The sequence below is a fragment of the Neofelis nebulosa genome, chromosome 10 (genome assembly GCF_028018385.1).
Source record: "Neofelis nebulosa isolate mNeoNeb1 chromosome 10, mNeoNeb1.pri, whole genome shotgun sequence".
Lineage (NCBI taxonomy): Eukaryota > Metazoa > Chordata > Mammalia > Carnivora > Felidae > Neofelis > Neofelis nebulosa.
The window spans coordinates 44680749-44695789 of record NC_080791.1 but is presented as its reverse complement, the minus strand read 5'-3'; the positions used below and the strand labels follow the sequence as shown (position 1 = coordinate 44695789).

Here is a 15041-nt window from a genome sequence, read left to right as displayed (position 1 = left end):
CTAGCTGATTTAATGAAGCTAATTTTCACAAAGTGGCTTAAAATACTTGCAGAGAAACCCGAATTTGCAAATACTAATATAAGCAGACATAAGAAAACTGACAAAGCTTACCTTTGCCCTGTTCCTGGTACAAGTTGTCGGGCAAATACAAGTTTCTGAAATCAGATGTTTTCCAATGGTTCCATCACAGCAGTGTTCAGTTTTTAATCTTAGTTACCAATAAAACACATCTCACTTAAAATCTGTCTAGCTACACTTGTGGTGAGCATGGCATAACAGAGAGCTGTCGAATCGGACACTATCAGAACACTGTGTTAGCTCTACCCCAATTAAAAAAAAATAGTCCATTAAACTGTCACCACCCCTAATACCCAACAGCACTTCCAGACTCTACTAAACCTGTGATACTTTCATACTTTTAATAAAATGGATCAAAACTACTAACATCTTTTAAAGATTTTAATTAGAAAATTGTGCTTCCAAATGTGGAAAACTTTCAGTAGTGAAAATTATAGGTAACAGATTCTTATGATAATGAAGCATGCTTTTTGTATTATTTTCAAAGAATATCATCATGGAATATATTTTGGCAAAACCCATTTTTGTGACAAATATTTAATCATTTAATATTACCTCATGTGTTTGATAGCAAACATCAGTACGGCAGTACACGTATATGTTTTAAATGTACCTTTACACGCTGTGGAATACATGACAAAAAATTTGGAGAACCAGGTCTTATCCATCAAGATCATTCAACATTTCAGGAAAAGACACCTGGCATGAAGCTCAATGATTTAATGGTAAAGCATATACGCAGAGATAGTACATTTCCAGCAATACTAAATAACAAAACATGTTTACTTGAGTTCTGCCCTGTTTCCTGTATATAGATTAACTGCTTTCATTTGCTGTCAGGTCTGGAGTGTAAAAAGCATCAACAAAAGAGAACAAGGCACATTTTTACTAAGTTGTTATTTTCCCAGACCTACCCAAGAGTACCACATATTTCCTCAGAAAAAAAACAAACTCCCCTCTGCCAGCTTCAAGGATTAGCTCTAGCTTTCTACCTAACTAAGATTTAACCATTTGTTTAAAAAGTTGAATTTCAATGAATTTTGAAACTGCCAAGAAATCATTAGTGGTTGTAACCAAATACCTTCCAGGATTTTACTGAGGTAAAGACAGATTTGCATGTGGAAATGAGTTCATTTATTTCCAGTGCTTAAAACACATTCAGGTTAAACCAAACTATAGGTTCTAGAATTAGTTAAAATAGCAATTTATCATTCAATACAGTTGTCAAAATCTCTTGGCTCATTCCTCACTTCCTCGTTCATAAATTTTTAAACTGGGAGATTTGAACAAATCTGAGAGTTCACCTAATCTAACCTTTGGCTGGTGCCTCTCCATGTACGGAAATGGGGGAAGGAACAGGACAGCCCACAGCACTCCAGGCTGTGCGGAATCTGCCATTATAAAGCTATCTACCCCGACAGCTAACTTAGTTTTTAGTAATTCTCAAAGTTACAACTTTACTGTTTTTAACTTTGAGCCCTATCTTGGTTTTTCTAGTCTCATACAAAAATTAAAACGTAAATAAATGAACAGAATAAAATCTAAAATCCTCCACTGCTTTCTACCATGCCAATTCAACAAATATGGCCTGAGGGTCCACTACAGACTCTTAAGTACATAAAGGTAACAATATACCCAGAAACATGTCAATAAAACAAGACAATACAATGATATATTATTCAATTTTCTTTCTTCTACATTTATTGAAGGCCTATTATTTATCATGCATCACATTATACAAAGGGAATAAAATGCTTAGTAGTACAGAGTTGATCCCTGCCCTCAGAGTTTAAAGATCAGAGAAGACAAACAATTGTGACAGAAAATGCAAAGCGGTATTATTTTAGGACACCTGCTAACACAAGTATGTGTAATTTTGTACCTACCAAGTCTTCTTTTCCATTAGCAAAACATTTAGATGCAAAGTTTCTCAGAGAAATAGAAAAAAAAAAAAAAAAAACAACTTCCATAGAGGTGGTTTTAAATTCCATATTAAATACATTCTTACACACATTAGCTGCTTTGTCACTTTACATCCTGGAAATTAGTTTGAAAAATCCAACTCTTTTAGAACCCTGGAGACAGGTAACCTGATATGTATTTTTAGGGCACAGAACCAGAAATATAAACATAGCATCATTTCTGATTGTGCTCCTAGAATACAAAAGAATTACATCTATGTAAGCTAATATTACTTGTGAAAAGTCTTTGAAAAGACAAGAGAAGTGTGGTCAGTTTTCCAAACACTTATAAAGTTCTATGTAATCAGGTTCTGAATATACACAGGTTGACATACAGCTTTTCAGTCTGGAAGAAGACACACTATCAAATCACTCCATTACAGCAGTTAATGCAGAATTACCTGAGCAGAGGTAACTCCAAGCACGATGTGAACCAAAACAATGGCAGTTCTCCCACCAATGGAGAGAGCTAGGGAAGGTCTCACAGAGGTGGCATCAAGGCCCCGAGTAATGAATTATCAGGTCCAGAGGTAGGATGGAAAAAAGTATCCAGGTAGAAGTAGTCGGGCATACAGTTACTTCACCCTTCTAAGACGTAACCTTTCCAGAATAGCAGACCAGTGGCCACTCAGAGGTCATAAAAAGTTCTCTGAACCAATAAAATGATAAAAATCTGGTATCTAGAGATTCTTCCATTCAAGCACAGATACAAGAGAAAAGCCCTCCAGAAAATAGGGACTAGGTATGGTTCCAAATTTTCAACTTACTGAGGCTGATATTCATCAATTCTGAACAACTGAGCAGGAAACTAGTCCACTGTTTAGCAGGAAAGAGCTAAAAGATAGCAATCAATAAGAACAACAGTGTAATTAAGAGAAGTCAACTAGGCAATGTTACTTAATGTGACGTTTTTCAGAACCTTCCTTTCTAAGAACACAAAAGGAGAGAAGGTAAGTTTTCATCTTGAATGAAAGGACCCTGGTTTAGGAAAGAAAGAGAATAGCCTAATTTGGTAAGGAAACATAAGCTGTAAACCATTTCAAAAGAAGCCAATACAATGCGTATTTCATCCCATTAAACATTCATGATGCTTATGAATTGGGAGTCTCCAGGAAAAAAATCCACTGAAATGTCTGTCACTTAAGTACCATTATTTCTTTTATCCTTTAGCCCCAGGGAGGTCCTTAGGCTTGAAAGGCTAGCCCTTGTCATTTTACAATTGGATGCACAGTAAGAGACTAATTTTCCCTATCTGTAAAATGAAGCTAGTAATATCTACTTCATAAGATCTTGTAAGGCAATATATGTCAAGTTCTTAGTACAAAACTGGGACCTAATCAAAAAAACAGACAAAAAAATGTATTAATCACCCCATCTTTCTGGCTAGGGTACTACAGGCCTATGATCTACAAGGATACCCTTCAGTGGTATGACTTATCTCAGAAACCTGTCCCCCAAACATGTCTTCTGTAGAATGATCTTTCTACCCTTTACATCTGTGCATCTCAAGATATCCTGAAGCATTAATTTCTCCTTACAATGGGTCCTGTGGTTCATCAAGATAATTAAAGAAAGAAAGGCACACAAGAAGATAATTTAACTGGGAATAAAATTTGCACTATGAACAAAATACAACACAAAATTCAAATCCTAATGAGTTTGGAAAAATCATTTCAATAGAAGAATATTCAAAAGGGAAAAACTCGAGTTTCATATAGTTCCTTTCATTCAAAGGTTGAATGGTGAAGCCACCTAAGACTTCCAGATGTCTTTCTTTTTCCTGTGTAGTCTGGTTGTTCACATTTCAAAATGGCGGTTGCTGCTTTCCAGGGAAATGGTTCAGGAGGGCAGCTGCCTTGGAGGTAGGTCACCAGGACTCCTCAGCATTTTACATGCACAGAAAGACTCCAGAAGGGGAATGTAGTTGCTAGAGGCCTCGGCTAGCTGTTAGAGGTAAGAAGGTCCACGGCTGCATGCTGCTCTGCCTCTTAGCCCCAAAGTCTGCTTTTTGGTTGTTGTTTTAAAAGAGCCCCTCAACAGATGCTCTATTTAATAACTAAAAGACAATAAAAACTAGAGTTACAAGCCAACCAGAATCAGATGGTCTCTTAAGAATGTTTAATCATATTAATTTCTTTTCAGAAAAAAAAAAAAGAAACCCCCCCCCCAAAAAAAAACAAACAAAAAAAAACAGTGCTAGTATTTGAAATGCTGGTAAATCTTAATGCTATTTAAGACATTCACAAAAGCTGCCATTCTCCAAAGCTGAAAGCTTAAGCAACATGTATCATGCATGCAGCCAACATGCTCAAGAAGCACATGCAAAGGCATTTGAAATCAACTACCACTGTATGAATCTAATATAATTTTGAAATATACTTAAAAGAAACCGGCCAATCCAGCAACCTAGATAGATAGGTTACCATGCATTCCTTACGAAACCTAAATGCAGGCTTAATGCTGCTTTGATCTGTATTTCCAGGTATTTATCCCTCTATTTATCCCACTTACTAAGAGCAAACACTAAGGGGGTTTATCTTTTAATAGAGGCATTCCTTAATTATTGGGAAGAGTGAGAGTTTTAAGACAGAATTTTGTCAACTGCATTCTGAAGATACCTTATTTTTTGTGAGGAAAAAAACGGGTAGCTTATTTTGGGCAAGTTTCCTATTTTGTCTTCCTCCAAAGCTACCACCATCCACTCTATAAAAGATCCTGAGATTCTGAAAGGGAAACTACACAATGTATACTTATTCAACTACCAGGAATTCAGGGAAGAAAGAGCTTATTAATTTCAGCTCTAATTTTCACTTTGATCTGTTAATAGTGGCTGCCTAGAACAACCTCTGAAGTTTAACAAGATACAGTGACAAGTGATGAGTAAGCCTACCCAGCACATGTGTGGGGCACTAGGGGTCTGTTAACAGTTTGGAAAACGCTGATACAGGATAAAGCTATGGAAATTTCAACACTTATCCCAGTTCCCTTTTTCATAGCTCTTTTTTACTTAGGAGCTAAGTAAAGGAAGTAGGGAAAGAGGAAGGGGGAAATAATATCGTGTTAAAATGCAAGGAATGGTAGGGCATCTGGCTGGCTCAGTCAGTACAGCATGTGACTCTTGATCTCAGGGTTGAAGGTTCGAGCCCCATTTTGGGTGTAGAGATTAGTTAAAAATAAAATCTTAAAAAAAAATGCAAGGAACAGTTAAGTCCCTATCAACGTTACTCTCTAACCACCCTTTTTCCATAAAAAGTTTTTTAATTTTTTTAATGTTTATTTATTTTTGAGAGACAGAGACAGAGTGTGAGTGGGGGAGGGGCAGAGAGAGAGAGAGAGAGAGAGAGAGAGAGAGAGAGAGAGAAAGACACAGAATCTGAAGAGGCTCCAGGCTCTCAGCGATCAGCACAGAGCCCGATTTGGAGCTCGAACTCACAAGCCATGAGATAATGACCTGAGCAGAAGTTGGATGCTCAACCAACTGAGCCACCCAGGCGCCCTTTGCATAAAAAGTTTTAAGACCTCTAAATTTATGGACCCAGTGAGAGTAATGATTTAAACATCTTTTTGGGGAGCCTGGGTGATTCAGTCTCTTGAGCATCCAACTTTTGAGTTTGGCTCAGGTCATGATCCCAGGGTTGTAGAATTGAGCTCCATGTCAGGCTCTGTGATGAGCAAGGAACCTGTTTGAGATTCTCTCACTTTCCCTTTGCCCCTCCCCTGCTTGTGCTCACACCGCACACACGTGCACTGTAAAATAAGTTAAGATTAAAATTTTAAAAAACACCTTTTCTAAGTGTGAGAAGAATGTCAAAAGTGAAAAAGACCCTCTTATTTCTAGTCAGTAGTCTCTGTTCTGAGAAGGAGTCAGTTTCAAAAGATGGGTGATGTCTCACAGTGACGAGTGCCAGGCAGAATTTCTCTGGAAGAGCCACCCTCCCTACTAGAAAACAGACCTAATATGCCATAGCTTCACATGGTTCCCTCTGGAGTCTTTTTAGGAAAAAAATGAGCAACCTGAGGCAGTGTAACTACTTCAAATAAGTGAAGTGACTGTGAGCTAACTTTTTCTTAACTGGGTCTCTACCTTTTTGGGTTCATGTCTGCTTATGTTATGAGCATCATACTTGTGACAACCAATTCGATGTGTTGCAAACAGAATAAACTAAAGTGAAAGATCACTCACATAAAATAGTGCAGGCAGGTAAGAAGTAGCAAAGCAAGAAGCAGGCTCAAGCAAGAAATGTATAAGAAAACCCTAATCTCTCCAGTCTTCATCTCCCTCTCCCAGATGAATAAACAAATAGTAATTTGCATAAGCCACCAGGGAGGAGGGAAGCTGGCTCTTTAGTAAGTTAAAAATTTCAGTGGAGCTCACCCAGTTTGTTCCTCAGATGTCTCAAATCATGTACCCTCACAGTTCCCAGCTGCATGAACAACTGACTGATAAAATCAGTGACATCCTATGAAGAGTTCACAACGGTAAACTAAGTCATTATGTTACAATTAAGCATCACCATGAAAAAAAAAACAAAACTAGGCTTGGATTGTTAAAGTTCTGATTCTTTCCATAAAATGAAATACTCAAGAGTAAATCTCAAGTTGTTAAAATTAAAAAAAAAGACAACATCTGGATCTCAGTATGCTAAATCTATACTAAAACAAGTAAATTAGGCTAAAAACAAGTATTCTAAAAGCTAAACTGTTAGATCTTAAAAATGAACCCAGAAAGCACAGTTAAAAAAAAAAAAAAAAATTACAAGATTCCCAAATTCTTAACTGTGGAAACATGATTGACATTTCTGGCTGACGTGACAAGCTTGAAATTTACAAGTCACTAGCACACAAAATGTGCAAATAAATTCCCTGGTATGGATTTCCCAACGTACCACTCTTGTTTCAAGAGCCAACCTGATATAGAAATACCCATGGAAGGGGTGCTTGGGTGGCTTAGTCGGTTAAGCATCTGAGTCTTGGTTTTGGCTCAGGTCATGATCTCAGTTCTGTGAGTTTGAGCTTCACATCAAGCCCTATGCGGACAGTGCAGAGCCTGCTTGAGATTCATTCTTTCATTCTTTCATTCATTCTTTCTTTCTTTCTTTCTTTCTTTCTTTCTTCTCTCTCTCTCTCTCTCTCTCTCTCTCTCTCTCTCTCTGCCCCTCCCCAGTGGTCTCTCAAAATAAATAAATAAACTTAAAAAAAAAAAAAAAGAAGAAAGAAAGAACGAACCATGGAAGTCTTTTTTAGCTTCAAGTTCTACCAAGACTAGTGGGTTGCAAACAAAAACACAATTAGAGATCAATAAGGTTTGCTTGCCAGTCCTAAAATAAAATTTTCAGTCAGAAGATTAGTTTCTCTTCAACACATCTTCTCCACCCCATGAGTGGCTTAATCTTCAAAATGAAGTCTGAGTTCCTGCTCTACTGTTCCTTTTTTGCAGCCTCAGAGAAAGTGAAATGGGAAGCAGGAAAAGGTTAGGAAGCCTTTTTAACTTGAGGATTTTCTTCGGAACTTAGTTTCGCTCATAGGACTTCCTTCCTCTGTGCCATTAGAGAAGATGCGGTACAGAGGAGCTTTACACGTGATAAAAAATAAAGTACATAAAAGCATAAAAAAAATCACTTATCCACCCAACACATAGTCAGCCATTATTTAACATCCTGTTTTGTTATATTCTGTTTTCATATAAGAGGTTGGCTGCTTTTGGGGCACCGGAGTGGCTCAGTTGGTTGAGCATCAGACTTTTGATTTTGGCCCAGGTCGTGAATCCCAGGTCATGGGATTGAGCCCCACATCACACTCTGCACTAAGCATGGGGCAGAGCCTGCTTAAGATATTCTCTCTCTCGCTCTCTCACACACACAAATTAAAAAAAAAAAAAAAAAAAAAAAAAAAGAGGTTGGCTGCTTTTGATCTGCAGGTACTTTGAAGGGATACAAATTTGTTGGGCATACCAATTATAAGCCAATGGTAATGCTATTAAATTTGATAACTCTTAGAAACTAGCCTGCAGACAGTTGTCATTTACTTTGGCCAGTACACTGCTTTTTTAAAAAACTGAGTATGAATGCCTCTAAGACAGTTTCTATTTTGCCATTGATCTTATTACTCCTTATTGTTTCACATTACAGTCATTTCAAATGCTTAAGTAGCTACCCAGGTGAGCCCTAAATACATCTGAGATTGTAACTCCCCATAATGTTTCAGATAATTGAATGTATGCAGGAAGGGGAGTAGAAAAACATACCTTTTAAGAATATATACCTAGTGCTTCCTATCAAATTCAAACTATCCAGGAATGAAAATTCAGTGTCCAGATTTATTTCCTTCCAAGCTTTTTATCTAGCTTGAAGTCCTATTCAACAACAGATTATCCCCACTTGACTCCCAATTTCTCAAGCAGTTAAAACCAAGGGGGAAAAAGAAAGAGCTTACAAAAACTTAGATTATGAAAAATGCCCACCTTCCAGGTGAGGCTTGAGAACTAAATAAAGCAAATTCCTACCAACAGTAGTGGTATCACAATTGCTTCAAAGTTGGAATGCAGGGAGAATGATGTGGAAGCTGTCGGCTCTACTGGGCTGCGTGGAACAGAGCTAACAATATCCTACATGTATCACCTGTTCAACAAACGCTAACAGCAACAAGAAACAATCTAATGCAAATATGTAATCTAATGAAGGCATATCTGAAAAGGACAAAAGGAAACAAGTGGTAGGGCCTGGTATGAGTCAACATAGAGATCTGGAAACCCAATTGATTTGCAGACTAAGAACATATAGATAGTAGATATTCATGGCAAAAATGTCAGGTATTTCTTTAACAGTGGTAGGTTGAACACTACGTTGTAGTTTACATGAGACACTCTAAATAACAAATACTGCTTACATCTTGATAATTCTACCTTTTCAAAAATAAATTTTCATTTAAAAGATATTTTCTAAGTCTGTAGAATAAAAGACCAAAGCTCTGTGACATTAACAGGTTTTTGGTTGGGGTGCTTGGGTGGCTCAGATGGTTAAGCAGCTGACTCCTGATTTCAGTTCAGGTCATTATCTCATGGTTCATGGGATCAAGCCCCATATGGGGCTCTGCACTTACACAGAGCCTGGTTGAGATTCTCTCTCTCGCACTCTCTCTGCCCTTTCCCTGCTCACACATACTTGCTCTCTCCTCCTCTCTCTCAAAATAAACTTAAAAAAAAATAAAAGAAATCTTATTGGGCGCCTAGGTGGCTCAGTCGGTTAAGCATCTGACTTCGGCTCAGGTCATGATGTCTCAGTCCGTGAGTTTGAGCCCCATGTCGGGCTCTGTGCTGACAGCTCAGAGCCTGGAGCCTGTTTCAGATTCTGTGTCTCCCTCTCTCTCTCTGCCCCTCCCCTGTTCATGCTCTGTCTCTGTCTCAAAAATAAAAAATAAACAGTAAAAAAAAAACAAAATTAAAAAAAAAAAGAAAAGAAATCTTATTAAAAAAAGACATTTGCGTTTTTCTTGAGTTAGACACCTAATTTGGTACTTCTGCAGGAAATGCCCTGATACTTATGGTAAAAATCCAGCAAGTTTTTTGTGTTAGCCAGTATCACCAAAAATATTTGCCTTTCCTATTATCTACAGTCAATTCCACTCTATAATTTTTCTTAAATTTAAAACTCAGCTCCCCATTACTCTGTCACTTGGATTTGCCAAAAGAGCATAGATTCTTTCACTCTGCAAAACATGTTTATCTAGAACTGCTTGATTAGCTTAAGAGAAATTTTAAAACCAAGTATCTTATGTATATTCTACTCTGTTTATTAAAATTATGATCCTATCACAAAACTTAACTATTGACCAGTCAGAGTGACTGATTTTTCAGCAGGAAAACACAGCCCTGATAATGGTTCTGTTTAAAAAAGCACTTCAAAAAATATACTGAAATCAGTTAATGCAAGAACACTCTTCCTATTCTTGCTCCTAATCAGAGAATGCCATCCAGAAGCCTGTGATTAAGTAGGGGTCTACCCAACAACAGTGTATGTATTGATTCTTCCCACTTGTGGTTGAGTACACTTAAAACCTTATTTGACTTTATGAAGTGGCTCTCTACTGACCCATGACTTAACATTCTGAGGTTATGGAAAAATACCAAATGTGCTTACACTGTAATTTCAAGGGAAATACAAAAAGGCATTCTGATTCCTCCTCCAGCCACCAGCTGTCCCCTCTGTACCTACCAGCTTTGGACTCTTATTTAAGCTGAGAGCAGACAAACTGATGGAAAAAATTAATAAAAGGAAACTGCTCATATCTATTTCTGGTTATGGCTCAGGCAATTAAATGCTGACTTTAGAAGTTTGCCCAACAGTTTCTCCCATTCTACAGAAGGTAAGAAAGAAAACTTTTCTAAGCCAAATGGGTAAAACTATTTTACTTACTCATCTATTTGTATGCAACTTCCCAACTTACACTTCAACCTCCTATTTCTCAAGTGAATTCCACTTCATGGATTCATTTTCAGTATTTAAACAAATTACCAACTAAGTGTCTACTAAGTGTCAGGCAAAAAAGGACAAGGGGGAGGCGGGTAGAGTACATAGTCAACAACTAGCTTGAATAGGTCTTTCCTTGTACATCAATTCCATAGGCAAATGGTTCTCACCTAAAAGGCAAAGAACTTTTGAAGGGCTATAGCAGAGTACTGACAAGGAGTCTGCAAAGCCCTAGGCTCATCAATAAGCAGATCAAGAATTATATTCAGAGTGAATTATGCTTACCACCTATGTATCACAATTTTAAAAATTCATATAGATACTATTTTTTTAAATACATAGTATCCAGGGGTGATATTAAAACGTTTCATAAATGGTCAAGCATGGGTTCCAACTAAAAAACATGACCAGCTGGCTCTCAACTGGATAGATCAGAAAGGATAGATCAGTTCTCACTGAGTATCAAACCAGCTAATACAGACGAGGGGGATAATTTTTTCCTCTTGGTCTCTCTTCCCTTTTTTCATGTTAAAGAGGGATTCTCAAGGTTAAGGAAAAAAAAAAAAAAGGAAAGTTGTTATTCTAAGAAATATACTTGGCTCAGATGTAGCACCATATCCCAGTGATTAAATCACAAGCCAGGTTAGAAAAATCACAATAAATTCAGAGGTGACTCTTTTGTTAGTCCCCTGTCTTTCATCATCCTAAACAGATTCATTCCCCACTTTCCCACAGATCCCTGTAATTGGTCAACTCTTACCAGATGTTCCAAAAGTTGTAAACCCTACTCCATGCAAGTCTGTTTTTGTTTATACTCTATTTATGGTAAGAAACAGCGAGTTTCAGGCTTGTGTCCTCAATTCACTTACAGCAGTTAATACTCTGCCAACAGGAAAAGTTCCAACTTCAGAAAGTTATCTGGGATGGACTGAAATCTGTGCTAAATAAGCTACTATACCTCAGCATATGTATGCAACGGGAAGCCAGGTGTTAAAATACAAGAACGGACAATGCTTCTTCCCCAGTGAAAGAAGAACACAGGTTGGACTGGCGGAGCTACATTTTACTTCAGCCCAAGGCATAACTCACGCTCTCTATCGCTTTGTCTCAGCTCACTAAAGGGAGTTATTCACATTAATACATCTAGTACATTATAACACAGATGGTCCTGGACTTTACGGTGGTCCAACTTACCATCTTTGGTAAGCTACACACATACATATGGTGTAAAAGCTATACACGTTCAGTAGAAACCGGACTTTGAATTTTGATTTTTTCCTAGGCTAGCACTATGCAGTAGGAAACATTCCTGTGATGCTGAACAGTAGCAGTCAGCCCCATGATCACAAGGGTGGACCAGTGATACACTTACAACCATTCTGTTTCTCCCTTTTATTACAGTATTCAATTAATTCAATGAAATAGTCAACACACTATAAAATAGACTGTGTTACATGATTTTGCTAGAGGCCAATTTAGGTGTTCTGAGCATGTTCAAGGTAGGGCAGGCTAAGCCATGATGTCTGATAGGAATGAAACACATTTTCCATTTACAATGGGTGTATTGCGACATAACCCATCCATCATTATTAAGTTGAGGAATGTGTCATCAATTTCTCAGAGTCAACAAGCAATGGTAGGATAGGATAATAATTCCAAGAAGAAGAAATTTATAATGCCCATATCTTTCCTACACATTCAGTACAAAGCCAAGTGACTAAGGCAACATTTAAAAGTAAAGGTGTAGTAATAAATAAATTTAGTCATACTTACCGAAATGTAAATTTCAATACAGATGGGTTGTACATATTCAAATATACCTCTTTTTTTTTAATTTACTGAATTCACAATTTTAAATAAAGTGGCAAAATTACACCATCTAATATCTCTTGGGAAAAATGGTGTCAATTCTGGTTATCTTCTTAATCTAAAATTAAAATTCTGAGAGTCTGATTAGAAGAAGCTTCAGATATCAAATCACTGAAAATACAAATGCATTCCCAACAAAACTGACCTTAAAAAAGGCAAACCACTTGTAGTCATTCAACACAATCTCAAAGCCTTGATTGTAAATGATGGTAAAATGCCCGGCATTGCCAAAATCATCATATGCTGTATCCAACTTCTTAAGGTGCACTACTACCTTTTTTTCTGGTGGTCCTAAAAATAAATAAATAAATAAATAATAATGCACAACAGAGGAAAATTATTTGGACTGCAAATGGCAGGGAAATCTCTAGAATTTCCATTATTTTTAAGCTGCTTTCCTTTCATGCCACTGGATTTGGACCAGTCTGGCTTGTGAAGATATCAGAGTCTCCATCCTGTACACTCCCACAGGTGTCTCGGGAAAACCAGTGAAGTGAAGGCTCAAAAGACAGAAATATGTCCAGTGGCCCACCAGGCAGAGACTCCCCCAAAAGTACAGCCCTACCTTCCCAGAGCATCGAAACACTGAAGAAAAAGAGGAATAGGGATGTTTCAAATGACAGCCCAAAATGGGTAGAATACGAAATGGTAGTCAAAAAATGGAAAATACAAAATATAAAAGACCTGCTATCATATCACAAGGACAAAGGAAATGATCTCTTTAGGGAAGAAATGGGGTATCTTTCTCAATGGCTCTAGCAGTTCAGAACCTCATAATCTGAATCCTTCCACGCTATTAGGCAAACTCAAGGTTTCTATCCTATAAAGCTAGTTTGTGCCAATAGGAACTAAGCTTTCAACCTTCAGAAGATAAGAGCTCAGATCTACATGTGTCTTTACTAGATTAAAGTCAAAGGCACGATTTATAAGCAGAGGTTGTCTGAAAGGGTTCTACTGTGTCCATCTGGGGGTTTCACACTTTAGTTTTTCCACGTTTCAGATGAATACTCTGAAAGAGGAGGCTGCATGTGACAGAACAGTTCTCCTTCTGCTTCGGACCTTCAAATTCAACTTTTAAAACAGAAGGTGGTTATAATGCCCAGGATTACAAAATGCCACACAGTCATCTGGAATTGGAATAGTTGAATAGGTCTGTTTTAGTAACAAATGACCTGGCAATCTTTTCCTGCTGAGACAAGGAAATTGAGGCAGAGAGCTTCCCTCACTCTGCACATGCCACAGGGTGGTAAGGGTTTGGGCAGAACAAGAGTGACTCTTTTGACAGAGATTGTGTGTTTTTTCTTCTCCCTTCTCTAAATTCTTTGTCCTCAGGGTAGCTATGTTCTCTGAGGACATATGAAATATCCCAGTGTGTTCTAACACGAGACATTTCTTTCAGAGGTTTCCATAAGCCAGACTTTGTGCTTGGCTCTGGACATTCCCAAATATAATCACTGACTAAAGAGTTATTTCAAAAAAAAAAAAAAAGACGACGAAGAAGTAGAAAGTAAAAAAGAATGAATGGGCGGGGGGGGGGGGGGGGGAGTACTTTTATCTACCTCCCTGCAATACACGAAAAAGGGCAGAGCCAATACCGAAAGTTTTCTCGGACTAGTAGCTTCAACACACGTGTAAGTCAAAAACTCTGGGCAAAAAAAAAAAAAAAAAAAAAGGCTCTTTCCCACAAGCTAACAAAAGGAAAAAAACTTTTTTGCTATTTTCTCCAGTATTCGAGCTTATTTTTCATGGGCACAGCTTTATAAAAATATGCAGATTGGGCAGGGAGATCCTAAGATTGCACGGTCTCAACTCTCTTCCAAATCAAATAAACCAAACCCAAAAACTAAAAAGGGGAAAAAAAGTTCTCGAAAAAGTGTTTAGGCCCCGGGGAATAGCTAAGGAAACGTGCAATTAGAAGTTCTCAGCCTCTCAGCTTGGACTTCTCGGCCCTGGAGCGGGAAAAGGCACCCCAAGGGGCCTCAAGTCCATCCTGGCTTCCACTAGCACCGGCCTCGGGTCTCCGCGCTCCGCGTGGACGCTGGGGGCAGAGAGCTCGGGAAGGCAAGGAAGGAGTCCCGGGCCAAAGCGGGAAGGGTGAGAGGCCGGGGCGCCGCGGCTTACCCATAACCGAGCAGTTGACTTCGCTCTGAGAACCAACGGGGCCCACCTGGAAGACCCAGGTGCCCAGCAGGTCAGGGTAGGTGCAGTTGGCAGGTGTGTCGCAGTACGCGGGGCCAGCGACGGCGAGGAGCAGTAGGAGGGCGGCGAGCAGCGACTGGGGCCTGGGACCCATGCTGGCGGGGCCCCAGAGGGGAGGAGAAGGACGAAGTCGTCACTGAAGAGCAGAGGGCTCACAGCGAGGCGATCAGCACAGCGCGCGCCTTAAAATAGCCTGAGCTGCCGGAAACCCACGGCCTGCAAGGGGCGGGGGCGGGGTCTGGGGCCCCAGGGGCGGGGGGAGGGGCGCTCGGGCGCAGTAACGCGCTCCCGGGTGCGCGCAGCTCCGCACCTGGCCGCAGCTCCACCGGAACCTGGCTTGAACCTGCAGACAGGGTCTATTACCATGGGACGTCTCCAAAGAGGAGTTAAGAGCCACAGTGACTTTGTTCCATGAGAAGTAACCCCGGGGGGAAAGGGGGGGAACAATGTGCGGCGGTAGGCAGGAACT

General features: G+C 39.1%; 1 protein-coding gene across 2 annotated transcripts in view; it reads right to left on the bottom strand.

The window, feature by feature from the left end:
- Positions 1-14782, bottom strand: part of CTSC (cathepsin C) — a 37495-nt gene extending 22713 nt beyond the window's left edge. The window contains exons 1-4 of one of the 2 annotated variants that reach the window (XM_058687533.1): positions 14495-14782; positions 12519-12664; positions 6415-6499; positions 1752-4095 (exon numbers count right to left, since the gene is read on the bottom strand). In XM_058687533.1, coding sequence (XP_058543516.1) covers positions 4085-4095; positions 6415-6499; positions 12519-12664; positions 14495-14666 — 414 coding nt within the window. In that variant the 5' untranslated portion in view covers positions 14667-14782 and the 3' untranslated portion in view covers positions 1752-4084. Of the gene's footprint in view, positions 1-1751; positions 4096-6414; positions 6500-12518; positions 12665-14494 lie in introns of those variants that run through there. The other variant, XM_058687532.1, reaches the window with a different exon arrangement.
- Between the last annotated feature and the right edge of the window lie 259 nt (positions 14783-15041).